General features: G+C 52.1%; 2 protein-coding genes across 3 annotated transcripts in view; both read left to right on the forward strand.

The window, feature by feature from the left end:
- LOC121449124 (Fc fragment of IgG binding protein) overlaps positions 1 to 22,887 on the forward strand; it is a 75,653-nt gene that overhangs the window by 41,984 nt on the left and 10,782 nt on the right. The gene's annotated exons all lie outside the window — the stretch shown is intronic.
- LOC121449239 (IgGFc-binding protein-like) overlaps positions 1 to 22,887 on the forward strand; it is a 35,154-nt gene that overhangs the window by 1,688 nt on the left and 10,579 nt on the right. The window contains exons 2-14 of the mRNA XM_041653539.1: positions 1,427 to 1,776; positions 3,170 to 3,740; positions 5,569 to 6,173; positions 7,910 to 8,471; positions 9,815 to 10,407; positions 13,418 to 14,003; positions 14,110 to 14,309; positions 16,980 to 17,121; positions 18,417 to 18,754; positions 18,994 to 19,567; positions 19,867 to 20,483; positions 20,836 to 21,373; positions 21,969 to 22,537. Of these exons, the coding sequence (XP_041509473.1) occupies positions 1,427 to 1,776; positions 3,170 to 3,740; positions 5,569 to 6,173; positions 7,910 to 8,471; positions 9,815 to 10,407; positions 13,418 to 14,003; positions 14,110 to 14,309; positions 16,980 to 17,121; positions 18,417 to 18,754; positions 18,994 to 19,567; positions 19,867 to 20,483; positions 20,836 to 21,373; positions 21,969 to 22,537 (6,245 nt within the window). The remainder of the gene's footprint in view (positions 1 to 1,426; positions 1,777 to 3,169; positions 3,741 to 5,568; positions 6,174 to 7,909; positions 8,472 to 9,814; positions 10,408 to 13,417; positions 14,004 to 14,109; positions 14,310 to 16,979; positions 17,122 to 18,416; positions 18,755 to 18,993; positions 19,568 to 19,866; positions 20,484 to 20,835; positions 21,374 to 21,968; positions 22,538 to 22,887) is intronic.

Below are 22,887 nucleotides of genomic sequence, written 5' to 3' on the forward strand. Positions count from 1 at the left end.
GGGGATGCTCAGAATTTTGCTACCTTAGCGACTACTGCAGTTGCACCTGCTGCTAACCACAGTGCTGCACCTCATGTAGGAGTGCTGATGCCCAAAGCCAGGGGCTCCAAAGTAGTAACACTGAGGACCCAGATGGGGCGTGTCAACATTCCAGCCCCATGGGTGCTTCGTGTGCTTTGGCAGAGTGAAGGGACAGGATCTGGTCCTGAGTGAGACGTCAGGCTCAGCCCATTCAGAAGATGCCATCAGAGGGCCTGAGGTTAAACCCAGCTGTTCCTGTGTGACATTCAGTCTGTCACTCCACCTCTCTAGGCTTCAGTTTCTGTGACTCTGAAGTAGGGATAATCACACACACACACACACACACACACACACACACACCACAATAGGCCTGTGGTGGGAGTGGAACAAATGAAAGTATGTAAATTCCTTAGATCAGCTTGTGGTGAAAGATCAGGGTGGTGCAGGGTGAGCTGTTGCCAGGAGAGTCAGAGGGGAGAGCTCTTGAGGGCTGGAAGCTGACCAGGAAGGGCTATTTCTTCCCAGGTGGTCTTCCTCAGACTGGGAACTTAGACCCAGGGATTCCTTATCCTGGTAAAACGCCACCCCACTTCAAGGGGTACTTACAACATGTGTGTATCTATATGTATACACACCCAGGCATGCATTGTGTATCTGTGAGAGCAGGTACAAACACCCAGGCATGCATGTGTGCATTCAGGTTTGCACACCCAGGCAAATACTTGCATACACACATGCATGTGTACCTGTGTGCAAGCAGGTATCACACCCGGGCATGCATGTGTGTATGCAGGCATGCATACCCCAGCACACATGTGTAGAGGCCAGAGGTCAATGTCAGGTGTCCTCTTCTCATCCCTACCATCTTGTCTGTTTGTTTTTGGGATTCTGAAAGGGAGCTCTCAGTCAGCTAAACTGGCCGACCAGCCAGCCCTGGGATCTGACTGTCCTGCTCCCTCCCGCTCACTGAGCTAACCCAGTGCCATCACCCCAGCTCTTCATGGGGCTGGAACCAGAACTCAGGTTCCCCTACTTACACAGAAAGCACTTTCCACATCGCCCTGCCCTGTCTTCCAGTTCCTATCCTTCAGCCATTCCAGCCGAATGGGAAGACCAGGACGAGGGAAACGGAACTGTGAACGGTTGAATGTTCCAATGGCTGCTCCTGTTCCCTCTCCACCGCCTGCCATTCCTCTGGGTCAAGCTGTGAAAAACAGTAAAATAGGAAGCCATGGGGTGTCAAGAAACCCAGAGAATTCCTCTCCATGAGACTTCAGACCTCCATTTTCATGCCTGTAAAATGGGCGGTCATGAGCCAACTGCCCATAGTCCACACTGAAGGAGGGATCTGGGGTTCTGACCTCATGAACATCTCCAACTCTGTTTTTGAATCTTCCCTTCCCAGGTCAGCTCTCCGCAGCAGAGACTTCCTGCCAAGGCATGCGGTGTACATCTGGGCAGCGCTGCCAGATGGTGAGTGGAAAGGCCAGCTGTGTGGCAGAGTCCACAGCTGTCTGCCGTGCCCAGGGTGATCCCCATTACACCACCTTCGATGGCCGCCGCTATGACATGATGGGCACCTGTACCTACACCTTGGCTGAGCTGCACAGCACCAAGAATTCCCTGCTGGCCTTTAAAGTAGAAGCCAAGAATGAGCACCGGAGCACCAGCAAAGTCTCCTACGTGCGTTTCGTCACCGTGCATGCCTACAACCATACTGTGTCCCTGTCCTATGGAGAAATAGGCATTGCCCGGGTGAGTTCCCCATGGCTTCGGGTTTAAACTACAGGTCCTTAAAAAAGGGGGGGGGGCTAAACCCTCGGCTCTAACTATCATCCAAGCATACCAAGGGAAGAGATGGGTGGAGGGTGATTTACTCCACGTGGCCTCTTGGGGTAGAACAATTAAACTTAACCTTGCAGTCCTTCTTGAGAGGAATGGCAAGAACTTTGCAAGCTTATAGAGTCGGGAAACAGAAGAGCTTCTCTGCTGAGCGTACTCAGCCGAGAGAGAGCAGGCACTGGTGCTTAGGCATGGTTTGAATGTTCATCTTTTCAACTCTGGTTCTAGACCAGTTCTGGAGACACTGATATTGCCGTCTGCTCTTGAGGGGAGCAATCTGATTCCCATGAAGTAATTACTTCCACCCAAAGGTGTGGCCTGGCCACTGTGGACAGTCTTTCTGATCTGGGGGTGATCGCAATGCGGTGACTTATCTTGTGAGGTCACCTCACTGCTGTTGATATGAGTCGTTTTGGTCCCCTGTCAAACGGTGCTGTTGATCTGTAGAGGCAGAGAGAGCATCTGAGAAGGGGAGTGAAAATTAAGAGGCAAAATGGGGCCAAAGAAGAAAAAGGGCTGAGCCATAGAGCGATGGCTCAGCGGTTAAGAGCACTTGTTGAACTTAAAAATGACTGGGGTTCGGTTCCCAGCACCCATGCCTCTTAAGCCCATTTCCGAGGGATCTGATGCCGCCTTCTGACCTCTGTGCATCTCTGTGTATGTTTGTGGTTCACATCCATTCAGAAAACACTCGTACACATAAAAAGAAATAAATAAATATTTTTTTAAAAGCCTCCTTTAGACTCAGCACAGCGAAGCATTATGCTGGTAAGACCCTGCAAGGGCTGTAAGGACCCAGTTGTGGAGTGGGTGCCTTAGGCAATTCTATTAGCACCTTGGGTCTTGAACGAAGTGACCTCCTCTGTCACACGGGAGTATCATATCGTAAGGTGGCCAGCAAGGTGACCAAACCGCACTTTAAAACTGCTTTTGGAGGTGTGGCTTGGGTTCCCTTGAGCACTTTCTGTTACACAAAATGTTGCTTTAAGTGGGGAGTCAGTGCTCCTTCTTCAGATGAACCCCAACAGGCTCCATATGGGGTCACATCATCCCTTTCTGCAGGGCCAGCAATATGGCAGGTTTCAGCACACGTTCACGGGGCGGGATGGGGTCTTCGTGCACATCTGCATCTTGGGGAAGAACACTTCAGGCCACTAGAGGTGCAAGAGCAAGCATCCCTAGGGTCAGCATCCTTAGGGAAGGAAGGAAGGCGCCCTGTGTGCCTAGAACTGGGGACTTGAGTGGAGGAGGTGAGGGCTGAAGGGGACACTACACAGGGGTCTGACCTCCGCCCCCCTCTCTGCAGATCGACTACCAGTACTCAAGCCTCCCGGCCTCCCTGGGAGAAGGTCGCCTGCGTGTGTACCAGAGTGGAACTCGAGGCATGATCGAGCTGGACTTTGGGCTGCTGGTCACCTTTGACTGGGATTACCAGCTGACAGTGAGCCTGCCCAAGCGCTTCCAAGACCAGGTGTGGGGGCTGTGTGGCAACTATAATGGAGACCCTGCTGACGACTTCCGCATGCCTGACGGGAAGCAAGCTTCTGATGTCCTGAACTTCACCAAGAGCTGGAAGCTGGATAATGGGGACCTTCGATGTGATGACGGCTGTTACAGCAATTGTCCCTCCTGCACCACAAGCCAGTCTGAGCTCTTTAAGGGAGACCTTTTATGTGGCATGCTAACTCTGCCCATGGGCCCTTTTGCAGACTGTCACAGCTTCCTGGACCCCCAGCCTTTCCTGGAAGAGTGTGTGTACGACATGTGTGTGACTGGAGGGGAGCGCCTCACCCTGTGCCATGGCCTCAGCGCCTACGCCAGAGCCTGTGTTGACCTGGGCATCTCTGTGCGGGAATGGCGGTCACGAACCAACTGCCGTGAGTTACAGCCAGGGTAGGGAGGTCTTGGCGAGGGCCCAGGGACCACTGAATCTGCACAGTAACTGAGCTCTGACTGTGCTTCCGCCTAGTGACAGGCAATAACGAGAACACTGATGGACGAGACACCCCCGCTCTGCTACAGCGGGCCCAAGGCTCACAGTGCGGAACAGGGACGGGATCCAATGGTTGGCATGAGAGGGCGCCGAGGGAAAGCTGGAGAGTAGGTGGAGAGGGGTACAGGATGAGACAGCGAGCATTCTAGAGGGATCCATGATGCCAGCGAAGGTCTCTGTGCAGTTATGGGGGGAGGTTCCTTGAAAAAGAAGTTCAGATTTCAAATCTATGGGAGGGACCAGAATAGACAGGAAGGGCGAGAAGAAGGATGTGGGCTCCTGACCCAGGGAACCACAGAGGTTTGGCAGGAAAGGTAGCTGCCAAGTTACAACATAAAAACCAGTGGTCATTCTCTGCGTGTTACACTCCCGTGATGCCCCTGCCCCTGGACTAGGCCCCAGATGACTACCTGCCAGGTACCCATCCATTAACGCAGTCATTCAGTCAGTCAGCAAACATGCCGGGTCTTCACAACAGCCTCTCCTGCGCTGGCGCTGTGGAGGCCACACTAGCATCTGTGGCCTGTAGACAGCGTGGGGAAATGCTGCTGAATCATAAAGGATGGTGAGGGAAGAAGGGGCCTCAGGCCCAGGGCTTAAGACTAGGACTTCAGAAGGGTGGTTAGTCCAGGGGGAGACAAAGACACTGTTTGGACTTGCCTGCATCACTACGATACCCCGTTGTCTCGGAGGCCTCCCTCTCTGAGTCTGTCCAAACTTAAGACAAAGGAAAAACCAATGAGTCCTTGCCCCTCCCCACTGCTCCATCTCTTAGGCTCTGTGGTCGGCTGCTAAAGACTCAGTGTGACTGAGTCAGGCTGTGTCCCCACTCCAGCAGAATCCATGTCCTGGAAGGGGAGGGACAGACGGATCAACTATGAAATACCTTCAAAGCACAAAGAAAGCGAGGTCCTGTGACAGTATCGGGAAGCTTGGGGATGACTTTGGAAAGCAATGGCCCTAGATCCCAGAGCGCAGCCAGGCAACGGAGTCCAGCCATCACAACGATGGCGTGGAACACCCCTCATACAGTCCGTCTAACCAGGGAAACCAGGGTCGTGCCATCCCATTTAGTCCTGGCAAGCCTGTGGTACTCACAGCCCAGAGCCATTTGCTCATGGACACACAGGCAAGGAGAGAGCTGGCGCTAGAGTCCAGGCCGTCTGGGCTCCTGCAGCATCTGTCTGAGGGAAGGGTAACAATGGCAGAGGGATGTTTAGTGCAAAGGTCTGAGACTGGACTCTCAGGACCAGGCACCAGTCCACTGAGGTTGGGGCAGAGTGATTCAAGAGGGGAATGGTGGGCAAAGAGATGATGAGGGAAACCCCTGGGCCTAGGGAAGACTCTGCTCCCCACCCCCAGATGGAGTCATTGGAGGGTGGGGGTGGGGTACATGGTCTGATCCTGCATTCCCAGTCCCTCTGACTGCTGTGAGGAACAGATTTGGTACAAGGGACCAGGGCACCAGGCGGGAGGCTGCTGGGGTTCATGGGCTGTGGAAACAGATTCTGGGTGGGCTCGGACAGTAAAAGTCACGGGATTTGCCCACTGATTGGTTTCAGGGATGAAGTGGGGGAGCCCATTGGGCCCTGGGCATCCATCGAGAAGGTTTGAGTGCCATTAACTGAGGGTTGGGGAACTCTGAGAAGGCAGCATTGTCTGGAGGAGCCCCCACCTTAGCGTGACCCAACCCTTTCTCCCCAACCTTCCAGCCTTGATCTGCCCAGCCAACAGCCACTATGAACTCTGCAGCCCTGCCTGCCCAGCTTCCTGCAACTCAGAAGCCTTACCAACCAACTGCTCTGGGCGCCCATGTGTGGAGGGCTGCGTGTGCCTTCCAGGCTTTGTGGTCAATCGTGGCCACTGTGTACCCGTGTCATCCTGTGGCTGTACCTACCAGGGCCGCCTGCTGGCCCCAGGTCAGGAAGTGTTTGCTGATGACCTATGTCGGCAACGCTGCACCTGTGATGCGGCCACCCTGAAGGTGATCTGCAGGGACACAGCAGGATGTCTGCCTGGGGAGCACTGTGGGGTACAGGATGGCTTCTTGGGTTGCTACCCGGAATACTTCCGCAGCTGCCAGGCGTCTGGAGACCCTCACTACAGGAGCTTGGATATGCGGAGCTACAATTTCATGGGCACCTGCTCCTATATGCTCACCACCGCGTGTGGCCAGCACCCCTCCCTGCCCGACTTCAAAGTGGTTATGGAAAACGAACGTCGGGGAAGTCAGAGTGTGAGCTTTGTACACTCTGTGCAGCTCGAGGTCTATGGAGTGAAGTTGGAGGTGCCTCGGGACTACCCAGGCAAAGTGCTGGTGCGTGCAGCGGCCATGGGACTGGGAAGGGCAAAAATCCGCTGAAAGATTAGTGGTTGGGGTGAAGACGGATGGAGTGGGATTCATTCAACTATCTTTTTTTAAAGATTTACTTATTATGTATATAGTATTTTGCTTGAAGGCAGGCCGGAAGAGGGCACCAGATCTCATTATAGATGGTTGTGAACCACCATGTAGTTGCTGGGATTTGAACTCAGGACCTCTGGAAGAACAGGCAGTGATCTTAACTGCTGAGCCATCTCTCCAGCACCATCATTCAACTATCTTATCCCTTCTTGGGATAGCAGTTCTGTGGACTGTCCCCCAGCCTGTCTTTCTTTGCCACCAGGAGCCACCATTTCCTGGGTGGTTGTGGAGATTTGATGAATCCACGTCTGCAGGGTCTTTAAAAGAGGTCTTCATGCTCAGCATGTATTGGTGGTCCCTAGGTTTGTTCTTTAGAAACTTTGGAATGAGAGACTGATGCATTTTCTTAGGAATGGTCCACAGAGCAAGGTACCATGGAACATGAAATGTCCGGAGCAAAGCGAGCATTAGGTTAGGGAATAAATGGAGGTCCTCATTCAGCCTCTCAGACTGAGCCAATGTCTGCCCACCCAGACACAGCACCAAGGCTACACATAGTGAGATCTTGTCTCAGAAAATTCAGCAAACAAAAGAAAAGCCGGCCTGCCTGGCTGTAGCCTCGTCTCTGCACCCTCTTTCTCCCCCGGTAGGTCCTACCCCATTACTCCTTTCCCAGATGTTGGTTGTACTATTCATAACTTGGTAGGACTGAAAACCCAGAGCCCTGGACCAGCTGGCTCAGCAAGGGATAAAGAAAAACCCTTCACACACAAATCCATACCTAGAGGCCAAGTGTCCTGCTTCAAGCCTTCCCAAACAGAGTTTGCAAATCCACTGTAAGTCCCATCCTGTGATCAAAGATAGCATCTCTGCCATTCTTGAGTCTTGCTACAGGTAAAGTCAAGTCTACAGACAGCTGTTGCCCACAAGGGGAAAAAAAAGGTAAAAGCCAGGTTTGGTGACTCATACCAACTCCAGCACTCAGGAGGCAGAGACAGACAGATCCTTGAGTTTCAATCTGGTGGTTTACATATTGAGTTCCAGACCAATTAGTTCCAGTGATACCCTGCCTCAATAGATAGATAGATAGACAGACAGACAGTACCTGGTGTAGTGGCATATACCTTTAATCCCAGCATTTGGGAGGCAGAGACAGGAGGATCTCTGTGAGTTTGAGGCCAGCTTGGTCTACATAGTGACAGACTATGGGCTACAAGACAGCCAAAGCTACAGAAAGACCTTGTCTAAAATGTGTGTGTGTGTGTGTGTGTGTGTGTGTGTAAATGAGTTGTTGGATATTCACACACAATAGCATATAATTATCTGAAGGAAGTTTGGGTAATGGCCAGTGCCCTGGGGAGAGGGACAGTGGACAAATAAAAAGTGGGAAGCACAACTTTCCATATACCAGGCTCTATATCCCCCAGTGTTTGGTATGGAATGGCTCTAGATAAAGAGAGGGCACAACTATTAACAGGTGTTAATGACATTGTACCTAAGACTTGACTATTAGTTAACAGTGTGTTTTAAAACAACTACGCCAAGGTCTTGAGAGCAGACTAAATGGAGAGGTTTAGAGTGCTGTCAGCACTGTGGAGATGGGCGAAACAGGAACCCTGACCTGACGGTCCTCCTGTATCTCCGCCCAGATGGACGGCATCATTCACTACCTGCCCTTCCAAGCCGCAGGTGGAAAAGTCGTGGCGTTCCGCAAAGGCAAATACGCTGTCCTGCGCACAAACTTCGGCCTGACCGTTAGTTTCAACTGGGACACTCATGTGACTGCCAAGATGCCCAGCAACTATGCTAAAGCTGTGTGTGGCCTCTGTGGGGACTTCAACGGGAACCCTCGTGATGACCTGGGTCTGCAGAGTAAAGGGGAAGCCCTTGACCCTCGAGACTTCGGGAAGAAATGGCTGGTGACAATGAAGCCTGGCTGCAGAACAGACGAACAACTTCTGTGTCCTAATATGAGCAGCGAGGTAGTGATGAAGAACAGAAAGAAGTGCAAGATCCTCCGTGACAAGGACAGTCAGTTCAGGGAATGTTGGAAAGTGCCCGCCTTCAACAGTGCCCTCATAGAATGCATCTATGATAGCTGCCGCATGCCGGGCCAGACTAAGCCTCTGTGTGACACACTGGCCACATACACCGCCATCTGCCAGGCTGAAGGGGTCACTGTGTATCCCTGGAGGAGTGAGAAACTTTGCCGTGAGTACCAGAAGTGGCAACCAGGGGGCTGGATCTGATGTTTGTTCATTAATATACAAGTAACATTGTTTTAACCCCTTAGAACGTCTCATGAGGAAGGGACTGTGCTTATGCCATGGAACTGGGGGATAGCAACATGACACTAAGAAGTCATAGACAACAGCACTTACAACCAGCTACACCTGGCCATCCCAAGTTTGATTGCCAGGGACAGCTGTCAGCCAATGACAATAGGAATGTCTGAAATGAGGCTGCTGTGACCCAGAGACAGAATCTTCCCTCTTCCTTCATTTACTTTACTTCCATTTAAACGACCAATGTTTCTAGAGCCCACAGTATCGTAGCACGGGGCGCTGCAATCGCACGGGGTGGGGGTGTTCTTTTGGCTTAGTTTCAGTGTGTTTGGGGTTTGGACATCTTTTTCAGTTTCGATTTTATTGTGGCGCTAAGGTGTGACCACAGAGCTTGGCACAAGTTTGGCAAGTTCTGCCAGCGAGCTCAGGCCAGGCTTTTTGGCTGGGAGCTTCCTTTTGCTTTTGTGGAGCTGCTTGACAGATATGTTTGAGTGACTAGGGTTTAGGGAGGGAAATAAGAAATGGTTTGATTTGGTTGGTTGGTTGAGTTTTTTAAAGTTTATTTAAGGTTTTTTAAGGTTTATTTATTTTTATTTTATGTGTGTGCGTGTTTTGCCCACATATATGTCTATGTACTGAGGGGTATACAGTGACCAAGGAGGTCAGAAGAGGGCATCCAATCCCCTGGAACTGAACTTAGAGAGCCTTGTGAACCACTACATGCATGTTGTGAGCCAAACCCAGGTTCCCTGCAAGAACAGCAAGTGCTCTTAACAGTTGAGTCATATCTCCAGACTCATGTTTGCTTGTATGTTTGCTGTAATATGAAATGCTTTCACCATAGTAAAAGTAGTTATCTTTAATTACTAAGTAGCACTTAATATTTGAAATTACTAACCTAATCTTTTCTTAGTGTAAAATGAAAAAGCTAATGCTAAACCTACTCACATACTGCATAGATTGTATATACACGCATGCATAAGCTTATTTAAAATACGTAGTATGTATTAGCATTTATGCCCAATGTTAGCAGTATCATTTAAGATACTACAGATTGACCACAACCCACTATTACATCAGAACTGAATCTTATTTCTGAGGCTCAGAAACTGTGATGAGAAGTGGGTGTTCCCTTGACCTACTGAACATGGTGGTTTCTAGAAATAGAGCCACTTGTGTGCGTATGTGTATGTGTGTTTATATATTGGGGAGTGAACTGTATCCACCCAAGAGTAAAATCTTTGATCTTGATGGCCCCTCTCTCCGCAGCAATGAACTGCCCTCCTCACAGTCACTATGAGCTGTGTCAACGAGGCTGTCCATTGACCTGTGGAGACCTGCCAGTGCCTGGAGGCTGCGGCACAGACTGCCATGAGGCCTGTGTCTGTGATGAAGGCTTTGTCCTTAGTGGTGAGACGTGTATACCGCTGTCCTCCTGCGGTTGCCTATACCAGGGCGTTTACCACCATGTGGGAGATGACTTCTATCCTGGACCTGAATGCAATTCCATTTGCCACTGTCATGAGGGGGGCCTGGTGTCCTGTCAGGCCTCGTATTGCAGCCCACAGGAGATCTGTAAGGTGTCTTATGGCATCCTCAGGTGTGTGGCTGTGGACTCGGCCACCTGCCGGGTGTCAGGATCTATCCATTACACTACCTTTGATGGCCGCCACTTTGACTTTATGGGTACCTCTGTGTATGTGCTGGCTCAAACCTGTTGGACCCGACCCGGCCTGAAACCGTTCACAGTACTGCAGGAGAATGTGGTCCGGGGCAACGAGCAAGTCGCCGTGACCAAGATGATCACCGTCCAGGTGGCCAACTACACCCTGCAGCTGGAGCAGAATCAATGGAAGGTCAAGGTTAGAGAGGAAGTGGGGCCCTAGAGGAGATATGGGTCTTGAGGGTTGATGTGTGAGGTACGGCATAGATGGTGCTCAGTCCCAAAGGGGGTGTTAAGAGGCCCAAGAGAGTATAGGAGAAAGTATGACCTCAACAAGAGGAAATATTGATAGAAAGCCTAGAGTAAGGAGGCCTCAGGGACCTGGAGCTTTTCGCCGTGTGGCTTTGTCTCTCCTTCTGCTCCATCCTTAACTGACCCTCTCCTCATCCTACAGTGTGCTCACACCATCCCTCATCCTGCCTGTTGTATGACACCATGTCTGGGGAGACACAGATACACACACTACTCACTGCATCACAGACACAGGCCTTATGGCATTCTGAGCCTCAGCCTCTAGGCACCAGCAGGTCTCCACCGGTCAATGGACAGCCTCATTATACAGCTCATAGTTATCATGAGGAGGGCAGTGTATTGCTACAGAGAGAGGGGCCATCAAGATCAAAGATGTTTACTCTTGGGTGGACACAGTTGATTCCCCAATACACACACACACACACACACACACACACACACACACACACTGCTCACTCCTAGATGGAACCAAGGACACACCAGTGTAAAATTACCACCCAAGTTTAATGTGGTGAACCAACAATTTATTGGATTATATAAAGGAATATAAACTCAAGGAGCATAAACAACCAAAAGGAAGCTGGGAAAACAAAAGTCCACTCAAGCACAGGTGATGACTGAGGAAGTGGAAACCCTGGAGCTTTCTGTACCATCTTTAGTTAGTTCTGCAAGTGGGAGAATCTCCAAGCCAAGCAGCCCCTGCTGCCTATAGAACCTTGGGGAAGAGAGACCTTGTGAATCTGCTAAGTTTTAGGACCTTTCTGTGACTTGTGAGTTGCTAGTCCTTATTATGTTCTTAGTCTTATAGAGCTTTCCATTAGAACTTCTGAGTTCTCCTGAGCCTCCCTCAAGGATGAAATGTATTCACAGGAAATTTCTATCCAACACTGCCCTAGCCACCTCCTTGGTTTCCTACCTATTAGGAGCACTTGATACAGTCACAGCATAGAAAAGTTCAGGGATAAGTAAGTTTCAAGGACAAAGGACAATCTGTGACCTCATTGTCCCTTAACAACCATAGCAACAACAGTAAAATAACTACCCATTTTGCATGCTGCCCCCAGGGCCCATTGGCTACTAAGCACCTGGCACCCTCACCATCAATTTAACGTAAGATTGTAGCTGTAGAAGGCACCATGATTAGGTACATTTGTTTGGAAGACAAGGCCCCATGACTGTTAAAATCCTGTAGCAAGAACAGGATGTGTGTTGCTAAGAAACAGCATACTGGATCCTGTCCCATACCCGTTGCTTTTCTGAAATGGAAGCATTGGGTCTTACATGGAGACTGACGCTTGAGATACATGGGAGTATCCCCCGCTGACATGCAGCACACAGCTGTTGTTCTGGTAGCACTAGGTACAAGAGCTGTCGCATGCCCTGGGCATGGGCTACAGAGTGCAGCATCTTCCCTAACGAGCCCCAAGCTCTCAGATTAGCACCTGACAAGTAAGCAGCTCCAGACACGTGGGGACAGTCTCTGTCCATTATTCGCATCTCACCAAACCCTAGCATCCCTGTGACTGTCCCTCACTGCAGAGGGAGAAACTGAGCCCAGACGTTAAATGACTTGTCCTTATTCATGGACAGCCTGCTAGGGAGGAATGGCTGTTGATGTCTAGGACACTCTAGACATGCCTGAGCATGTCTTTCCCCTGCCCCCTCCCCGACTCCTCACAGCTCTGTAAACCCAGTGTGCGGGGTGTGTGTGAGGACAGGCACATATGTGGTGACCGAGTGTGCACCTCCAGGCCTGGCTGGAACCAGAGCCCTCAGGTGATCTTCAGGTGAGGGATGGAGCCTGACTGCATCCAGTCACAGGGACAGCAGCAACTCTGAGTGCCCTTGACTGTCCACTTGCAAACACAGCCCTGGCCATGGGAGGGGCTCCCTCGGGTGCAGTCCACAGCCCAAGCCTTCGCACACTTTGTATATCAGAGTCCCTAGATGACACTCTGCAGACAAAGCGCCCGATCCCCCTAGACAGACAGGAAGCAGAAACACAGGTGAATCCCTGCCCAAGGGCTCAGAGGGGTAAAGGGTGCGCTGAGCTTCAGACCAGCGTGTGCCTCCAGGCTCAGTCACCATGTCACCTGGTAAGGAAGGATCCCCTCACCCAGGCTGGTGAGGTCACTACCCCTCTGAGACCTGTAACAGTTCCCTGGTGGCTGCTGTGACAAAACGCCACAAGCTTGCTGACTTAAAGCAACACGTTGGGCTGGTGAGCCTACTCCGCCGGGTAAAGGCACTGACCAGCAAGCTTAACGACCTAAGTTCAATCTCTGAGACCCACGTGGTGGAAGGAAAGAACCGGTTCTCAAAACCTGTCCTCCGATGTCCATGACTGTGCTCCCTCTCACAAGTAAATACCTAAAGAAAATGTAACTTAACAACTTTTTAAATATCACATATGTTTAAGTTGAGATGGCAACAAGGCCACACCCCCTCCAGAGGCTGCAGAGGAGGAGCTTTCTTGCCTCCTCAGCTTTTGGTGGCTCTAGGATGTCCCTCGGCTTACAGAGTCAACCCTCCATCCCGACTGCTGGGTCTTCCCATGCCGCCCCCACTGTGGGCTCTGTCCTACTCCACTACCTCCTAGGACACTTGTCATTGGATTTAGAGGCCACTCTGATCCATGGTGTCCTCATGTCAAGACTGTACCATTTAATGACCCCAACAAAGACCCTTTCCCAATTGTGGTCATATTTAAAGATCCTGGCTAGGATAAGACACTGTCATTATACATATTTCACAAATATGGACGCTAAGGCCCCGAAACATGGGGTCACTCCAGATTTCAATGTCAAGACAGGGACATCTAGGGACAGACTAGGAATATTTAGTGACTGACTGCCTCAAAGCGTGCCCTCTGAACCTCGGCATTCCCCACTTTCCAGGTGAATGGCGTGACCACAAAGATGCCTGTGATTCTGGATGAAGGCAGTGTTCAGGCCTTCCAGCATGGCTTAGATGTGGTCATCAAGACAAGATTTGGCCTGCATGTGTCCTATGATCTCAACAGCAACGTGCGTGTCACCATTCCCCATAACTACTATAAACACATGTGTGGCATGTGTGGGGACTACAATGAAGACCCCAAGAATGACTTCCAGAAGCCGGATGGCTCACAGGCTATCAATCCCAGTGATCTGGGTAACTCCTGGCAGAAGACCGTGCCAGGCTCTTCCCATAGGCCCCAGCCTGCCTGCAAACCGGGACAGGACTGCAAACCAAAGTGTTCCCCAGACATGGAGAAAAAATATCATGATAACCAGTTCTGCGGGCTGCTCACCAACCTCACGGGGCCACTGGCCGACTGCCACAAGCTGATTGACCCCCAGGATCCCTTGAAAGACTGTGTCTTTGATCTCTGCCTGGGTGGCAGTAACCTGAGCATTCTCTGCAGCAGCATTCACGCCTACGTGAGCGCCTGCCAGGCAGCTGGAGGGCACGTCAAGCCGTGGAGGACCAAAACCTTCTGTCGTGAGTGATGGGACACTGAGGGCTGGGAAAGGGGAAACTTGGGGAATAGAAGGGGTAGAACCCCAGCCCCCACCCTGGCACCCTCATCAGCGCCCCCTTCTCACAGCAATGGAGTGCCCCGCCCACAGCCACTATGAGGTCTGCGCAGACACCTGCTCCCTGGGATGTTCAACCATCACCACTCCAATAGAGTGCCTGGACACGTGCTCTGAGGGCTGCGAATGTGACACCGACTACCTGCAGAGCATCGCAGGCTGTGTGCCCATGGAGAAATGTGGCTGCCACCACGATGGTGTCTACTATGAGGTAGGAACCCAGACACCAGGACAGAACCTGGAACTTTCTCCTGAACCAACCCCTACCCACCAGCGCTATAGCCTTCCCACCACCCAACCTCCTGACTATCTCTCTGCCCACATCTGTCCCCTCCCCTCACCCTGACTGGGTACACCATGTCCTCGTCCCGTCCTTAATTCTCCTCCTTCTGGTCTACCCTCCTCACGGCAGTGGTAAAGACCTTTCCAAACGTCACTATGAATTGTGATGTTTTAAACTCTCTCCTGGCTCCTGAAGTCAAGACTTAACCTTTTTGTACCATGCCTGGGCCAAGGTGGCTCTCCCGTTGTCAGTCAGCTTGGTGGAGTCCTGCTCTACTGAGATACAGATGTGGAAAAAAGGAAAAGCTTCTCCAGTGGTGGTCCTGGGCACTTTGTCTCTGCAGGTGCTTGAGAGCAGCAAGCAGGCAAGAGTGCGTGGCAGGCTCTTGTGCCACAGCTCTGGCTCAAGCTTGGGTAACAAGACCTTTAGCTTTGAAGTATGACGGTTCTGGTAAAGGCCTAAGAGGTAAAGGGTTCCTTAGCCCTTGGCAGCGGTCAGTGCTCCACCCTAAGCCTGGGGTATGGGAGTTCTGTGGATGCAAAGCTCTCTGGAACTCTTCCTTCATCCTTCCTAAACCTGCCACGTCCTCTATCCCCACTGCAGCTGTTAGCTCCCATCCTTCAGCTGTCAATCAGCCGCTCTGCTGCTTTTGCAGTCCAGCCCTCTGCTAATTTGGCTGATCTCTCCTTCAGCGGTCAAGCTTGCAGCATTTACACCTAGGCTTGCTGGGCCGCCACCGCCACTCCATTGTCTCTGCTGCCACCGCACTCTGTCATCTGTCTCGCTGCTTTCTTCATGTAGCCAGCTCTCGTGGCTGATTCGCTAGAGGAGCTGAACAGCATGCTCACACTGCCTAGCGGGGTGTTTGCACCAATCACAGCTTCGCCTCTTCAGCACCAGCCAGTGACAGTCACCACCAGGCCAGCAGGGGAAGCACTTTGCCCCTAGTCTAGAAATGAGTACAGGGTCACCGAGAGTTCACAAAGATCTGTGATAGGGAAAAGGGCTGGTAAAAACCAAGTCTTGGCTAAAGCTGCACCTTCAGGGGCCAGAACAACCAGCTCTAACCTTCTCCGCAGACCTGTAGAGTGCTCAAAACCACAGCTGCTGACATGAGCCTAATCTGGCTGGCTCGTTTGAGTGGCAGTCCTTCTGCTCAAGGAAGCTACAACAGCAAGAGAGAGTCCGATAGCTGACGAGCGGGGAACCGGATTACCTGATCCTCCAATATCTTAATTATAATAGTTTTTAAGATTTATTTTTAGTTTTTATGTGAGCATTCTGTTTCCTTGTATGTCTGCGCACCATGTGTGCTCCTGGCGGGTGTCAGCAAAGAAGCCAGAAGAGGGCATCAGATCCTTTGGGACACGACAGGAGTTCCAGATGGCTGTGAGCTGCCGTGTGGATGCTGGGAATCAAACCCCAGTCCTTCAGAAGAGCAGCCAGTGCTCTTAATCACTGAGCCATTACTCCAGTCCCAGTTTATGACAGCTGCCAGTGCCCCAAGGAGAGATGTGTCCTCTCCTCTGTCCTATGACCAGAGAGGAGATTTTATGTTATAGCAGCTGCTTGTTGCCTGTGCTTCCTCCTCCTACTCCCCCACATAGAGCACTGCCTTAACTTGTGGGTGTGGGTGTGTTGTGTGTGTGTGTTTGTGGGGGGGGGTGTTTGTGTGTGTTTGTGTGTCTGTATGTGTGCTGAAACTCTGCCTTGTTTATAGAACTGTGAAGATTCTGAGAGCAGTACCCACCCTGTACTTCTCTTCCCGTGAACAATAATAATAAAAGCTAGTGCATGGGTGGCACTGTCCACGGGCCTGTGTACATATACACATCACACAGACACTTTTCATCATGAAATCAAACGTAATGTTACGAGAAGAGTGAAATATTTCACCGGGCTCATCGAGCACATAGATCGTGACCTCTACACTGTACCCCTGCGCATCACTCAGCTTTAACAAGAATTGTTTTTTTCCCCAGTCTTGCTTCACTGTTGCCCCTTTATGAAGCAGCCCGGATCACTGAACAGGCGTCTCTCTGCTTTCACCTGTACTTTAAGCATTTTATGAACTCTGTCGTATTGTCCTCGTCCTGTCCTATTATATCTACAGCCTGCAGATGAGGAAAGCGGGACATAAAGATATTAAGTCATCTTGTCTTGGGTCTGGAATGAGCAGTCTGCACCAGAGCCTTTGCTGTTTTGTTTTGATGGCCTTGGTATGTGGCCCTAAGTGACTCACTATGCAGTCCAGACTGGTCTCAAACTTTCAGCCATCCTCTTGCCTCCGCCTCCCTAGTGATAAGATAATGGCACGCACCACTCTGCCTGCTTGCTTTGTTTTCACTGACTGTTTAACTCTGCTTCTCCTAAACAGTGCCCATTTTGGAATGAATGGGCAACTACACGGATATTGAATGAGCAGCTGAATGAGCTGGGCCTCACGGTTACCTGTGCCTCAGCTTCACTGACAACGGACCATGGACCACGCTGCATAGTCACCACTTTGTTAGCCCAGTGCTCTCTTTGCCCTGGACGCTGGGCATGCCGGAGTCCGCACCCCTCTGGTTACTGATGGCATGCTCTCTGTCCCCACAGCCAGAGGAGTCGGTTCTCATTGAAAGTTGCCAGCAGCAGTGTGTGTGCCATTCAGGAGAAGGCATGGTGTGCAAGAATCACAGCTGCAAGCCAGGACAGGTGTGCGAGCCCTCCGGAGGCATCCTGACCTGCGTCACCAAAGGTGCTGTACAGTGGAACCGGGCTGGTGTGTGAGGACACAGGACAGGGGCTGGGAGCTGAGGGGGCATGACTTCATGGTAAGAGGTGCAAAGACCTGTGGGTTGAGGTGTCAGACTTCGGAGCCAAGGGCAGAGGTTACCCAGTCTGGGTGTCAAGGAGCCTTAAGGGATTTGAGGCTGCGGGACCATCAGGGTAAGATTTTGATGGTGGAGGTCTGCACAGGACAGTGGGACTGGACAGCAATGACAGCTGGTGTTTAACAGGTGGACCACTTGGGGAGCCCCACTAGGCAAAGTCATGGGGTTATTGACTGTGGAGGACTGGTTGTTTTCGCTCCATAACTTTCTCAGGTGCCACTGCTATGCCTCCCTAATACAAACAGCTGTGGGGTCCTTTCCACAGCCCTTTGGGGGTGCGTCTTATACTTACAGGGCACACAGATAGCTGTGGATGATCTAGAGGATGATTCTGCTTATGTTATATATATTTTTGGTTGTGAGCCTAGCCTTTAACGGCTGAGCCATCTCTCCAGTCCTGCTTACGTTATATAATACTGAGGAACAGAACTTTAAACTTCAGGGCAGATTCAAAGCAGGCTGGTTGACCCTGCAGACAATACACATAGTCATTCTCCCAGCTGTTGTCTACTGATTCCAAACCAAAGCTTGCAGAAGCTTTAGTCTGTACATAGTCCCAGACTAAGGCCCGAGACTCAGCTAACTAATTGTTAAGTGTGTATGTGTGTCCCACAAATGGAGACATGGATACAGTGACACTAGCATGGAGCCTTGGACATGGACACTCGCTGTATCCAAGTAATGAGATTCCTAAGACAGAACACACAATGGCCCGTGAATGGAACTAACACCTCATGCCATGAGATTTAGGCTGGGGACTGAGTCCCAGTGTGAAAGGTTGAGGCCCAGGACCCAGAAATCTCAACAGGAAATCCCAAGCCTGAAATCTTGAGCCGAAGAACAAAGAACTAGAGTAGAGGTGTTTGGTCCCCTGGAACTGGAGTTACAGATGGCTGTGGTCCTCCAGAATGCTATGGACCAATTCCAGGTCTTCTGCAAGAGCAACAAGTGCTCTTCACTGCAGAGCTTATCTCTCTGACTTTTTCTTCCACAGCAACCCAAGGACCTAGGACTTAGGTGTCAACTTAGTTGTTGGAAATCTGGTCTCCCCTATAGCAACGTTCAGAGTCAATATCCCTGGCACGTTCTGAGTTAGATTCTGGGAACAGGTATGCTTGTGGTGGGCAGCCACTCAAGAACGTGTCTCCTGTTTCCACAGACCCGTGCCAAGGTGTTACCTGCCGGTCACAGGAAACATGCACAGAGAAAGGTGGCAAGGGTGTGTGCATACCCAATTATGAAGCCAAATGCCTGGCGTGGGGAGACCCTCACTATCATTCCTTCGATGGCCTGAACACTAACTTCCACGGGACCTGCAGTTACCTGCTGGCAGGGAGTGTCTGTCCTGGGGTCAGCACTGGCGGGCTGACTCCCTTCACGGTCATCACCAAGCATGAGAGCCAGGGCAGCCCTGCTGTGTCCAATGTGAAGAGGGTCACTGTGACTACCTACAACACCAGCATCGCCTTCCACAAGAAGGAGATTGGCAGAGTCCAGGTACGTTCAGTAGGATGGCTGTTCAGGCTCCCGAAGGAGCCTGGAGTGGGAATCTCGACCAAATGAGAGGTCGAAAATAGATGCGGATGCCAGGGCTCATACCTGAGAGCCAGTGGTAAGAGCTGGTGGTGACCATGTCAGTCAGGAGGAAGCCGTGGCAGGAGGAGGGAAGGAACGGGGACAGCAGAGCTCCATCCGCACAGGCTGCTCCCTTGACCCCACTAGCTCCCTCTCTCTAGGTGAATGGAGTTCTGACGGCCTTGCCTGTCTACCTGGCTGGTGGGCGGATTTCAGTGGTCCACGGGGGCTCCAAGGCTATTCTGGTGACAGACTTCGGGCTTCAAGTCATCTATGACTGGAACTGGAGGGTAGAAGTTGTACTGTCAAGTAGCTATTATGGCGCAGTGTGTGGGCTCTGTGGAAACATGGACAAAAACCCCCAAAATGACCAAGTCTTCCCTAACGGCACAACGGCACCCTCAATACCCACCTGGGGTGGCAGCTGGCAGATTCCAGGGTGGGACCCTCTTTGCTGGAATGAATGTCAGGGTTCTTGTCCAGTGTGCCCAGAGAACAAATTGGAGGAGTATGAGGGCCCTGGCTACTGTGGACCTCTGGCCCCTGACACAGTGGGCCCCTTCACCAGCTGCCATGCCCTTGTGCCTCCTGAGAACTTCTTCAAGGGCTGCGTGCTGGATGTCTGCATGGGCGGTGGCATCAAAGACATTCTATGCCAGTCACTGGCTGCCTATGCTGCTGCCTGCCAGGCCGCTGGCATCCAAATAAAGGACTGGAGGATTCAGGCTGGCTGTGGTGAGTGGTGGGGACCAGGGCAAGGGCTGGGCTGGCTCCACTCCCACCCTTTGGGTCTTTCTGCTGGCTTCTGTTTGTCGCTGTCTCCTGGCTGTCTCTGTGTGTCCCCAGTTCATCATCTCTGTCTGCCTCTCACGCCATCTGCTCTACTATGTCTCGGCTTCCCTCCCCGACTGCGTCACTGGATCTGGTAGTCTCCCTGTCCTCTTCTGTCTCTGCTGATGACTCTTGCCACTCCGTGCCCAGAGGCCACTCCAACACCATTCTTCATTTCTCTCCCGCCCTTCATCCACCCACAGAGATGTCCTGCCCTGACAACAGCCACTACGAGCTCTGTGGCCCACCCTGCCCAGCCAGCTGCCCACCCCCTGCACGCCACACAACCCCAGCTGCATGTGGCGGGCCCTGTGTGGAGGGGTGCCAGTGTGACCAGGGCTTCGTGCTAAGTGCTGGGCAGTGCGTTCCCCTGGACAGTGGCTGTGGCTGCTGGGTCAATGGCACATACCATGAAGCAGGCACCGAGTTTTGGACTGATACCAGTTGCTCTAAGAGGTGTCGCTGTGAACCTGGAGGTGAATCCCTGGTGTGCACGTCTGCCAGCTGCAAGCCAGATGAGAAGTGTGCCTTGTTGCCCTCCGGCCAGCTCAGCTGCCAACCCACAAGCATAGCTGAGTGCCAAGCCTGGGGCGATCCCCATTACATCACCCTCGATGGGCACTGGTTTGACTTCCAAGGCACCTGCGAGTACCTGCTGAGCGCACCCTGCCATGCACCACCCGCAGGGACTGAATACTTCAATGTCACTGTGGTCAATGAGCACAGGGGCAGCCAGGCGGTCAGCTACACCCGCAGTGTCACTCTGAATATCTACGGGCTCAGCCTGACCCTTAGTGCCCGCTGGCCAAGGCAGCTACAGGTGAGTGGGCTGTGGGACACGAAGCCTCTGCTGGACAGGAGAGATGAGGGATAGACCATTCTCAGCTTGGCAGAACCATGATGCTGGGTTCAGCCTACACTGTGAGACCAGGACGGCTGGAAGTAAAGGCTGGAAGTAAAGGCTTCCCCAGACTCAGCCTTCTGTTATTCCTCTGTAGGGAGGAGTGTTGAAAGTACCTGCTTCACAGTAGCACAGAGAACAAATGTTACTTGTGTCTTTACTATTGATAACCAGCAATCATATGTTGAAGATCACTAATACAGAATGGTGTAGGCTGGATTGGAGCCTGTATAGACAGCACTCAATTCACGCCGCCCTCCCACATCCGCAGGTGGATGGAGAGCTGATAATGCTGCCTTTCCAGCTGGACTCAAGACTGCTTGTTCACGTGAGCGGCACGGGCTTGGTGGTAAACACCACCTGGGGGCTCTCTCTGGCTTTCAAAGACAATTTCCTGCGCCTGCGTGTGCCTGCAGCCTATGCAGGCGCCCTCTGTGGCCTATGCGGGAACTACAACAAAAATCCCAATGATGAAGAGACAGCAGTGGGGAAACCTGAGCGCTGGAAGGTGGGCGGAGCCCCAGGCTGCGACCAGTGCATGAAGGAGCAGTGCCCAAAACCCTGCACACCTGAGCAACGGAAACCCTTCCGTGGCCCCAACGCCTGCGGCATCGTCTCAGACCCCGCAGGTCCACTAGCACCCTGCCACAGCCTCCTGCCACCCACGCAGTACTTCGAGGCTTGCTTGCTGGATGCCTGTCAAGTTCAGGGGCATCCAGGAGGTCTCTGTCCTGCCTTGGCCACCTATGTGGCAGCTTGTCAGGCTGCTGGAGCCCAACTTGGAGAGTGGAGAAAGCCAGACTTCTGTCGTGAGTACTGACCCTTGCAGCTCCACAAAAACAGGGTCTCCCCCAACTCTTTCCAGGGGCTCTAAGACAAGAGCCCTGTTGTTCTAGTGAAGCTCAAGGCCCAGCTCCTCCACCTCCTGTCAGAGATACATCCTGGCACTGATACTGAAAACCACCAGTGGGGTAGGGAAGAACCCAGCTACACACTCAAAGTCACACAGCCTGGGTGCAGACCACTCTGGAAGGGATATTTTGCTAGTGGACTTGGATATGACCATTGACAGTTACTCAGCAAGGAGTGCGTGTCAGAGGCCAAGGGAGTTATGCCCAGTCGGAAGACCCTGGACCATCTCCCACACTGGACCACTGCCACACACACAAGAGTAGTCAGAGAGCCCAGTGAGACCCTACACTGCCTGCCACACACTGGTCAGATGTCAGACCCCTCAGCTGGAATCAGGACCTGTCCTGGGCAGATCCAAGCAGACTGAGTCAGGAGGTGGGGGCAGCACATTCAGGCAGATCTGCTGAGTCTATGGCACCCAATCACATACACACTAGGCCTCCTGCTGCCACCACTGCCTCTGCCTGACTCTCCCTTGCTCTGTCCCCACAGCCCTCCAGTGTCCTGCCAACAGTCACTACCAGCTCTGTGGTGACTCCTGCCCTGTGAGCTGCCCAAGCCTCTCGGCCCCCGAGGGCTGTGAAACCACCTGCCGGGAAGGCTGTGCCTGTGATTCTGGCTTCGTGCTCAGTGGTGACACCTGTGTGCCCGTGGGCCAGTGTGGCTGCCTCTACAATGGACGCTACTACCAGCTGGGTGCCACATTCTACCCAGGCCCTGAGTGCGAGTGGCTCTGTGAGTGTAAGTCAGACGGGCAGGTCATCTGCCAGATAGAGTCCTGTGGTATCCATGAGGAGTGCCGGTTAGTGGATGGCGTCCGTGCCTGCCATCCCAGAAGCTCTAAGCTAATGGTGGTTCTTAATGGCATTCATTATGCCACGCCCGACGGACTGGTGTATGACCTTCGTGGCTCCTGCTCCTACATCTTGGCACAAGTTTGCCACCCGAAACCTGGAGATGAGGAGTTCTCCATTGTGCTTGAGAAGAACTTGGCAGGTGAAACCCAGCGAGTGGTGGTTATCGTGGTAGGCCATGTTGTGGTCCTGGCTCAAGGGCCACAGGTGAGTAGACACAAACCTGTTCATGTTCTGATAGAGGGACACAGGCCCATATAGGGTCATCTGGAGTCAGGCCCCTACGTTGGAAGGTCTTAGGGGACACTGACAACTTAAAGAGTCCTGAGAGCGGGCTGGGCAGTGGTGGCGCACACCTTTAATCCCAGTACTCGGGAGGCAGAGGCAGGCGGATCTCTGTGAGTTTGAGGCCAGCGTGGTCTACAGGAGCTAGTTCCAGGACAAGCTCCAAAGCTACAGAGAAACCTGGTCTCAAAAAACAAACAAACAAACAATCCCAAAAAAAAGAGTCCTGAGATCACCACAGAACTAGGTGTTTTAGGAATTGAAGGTCCCAA

This window comes from Microtus oregoni, unplaced genomic scaffold, assembly GCF_018167655.1.
Source record: "Microtus oregoni isolate MIOR12 unplaced genomic scaffold, Mior012 000006F_ref0000085, whole genome shotgun sequence".
NCBI classification, from domain to species: Eukaryota; Metazoa; Chordata; class Mammalia; order Rodentia; family Cricetidae; genus Microtus; species Microtus oregoni.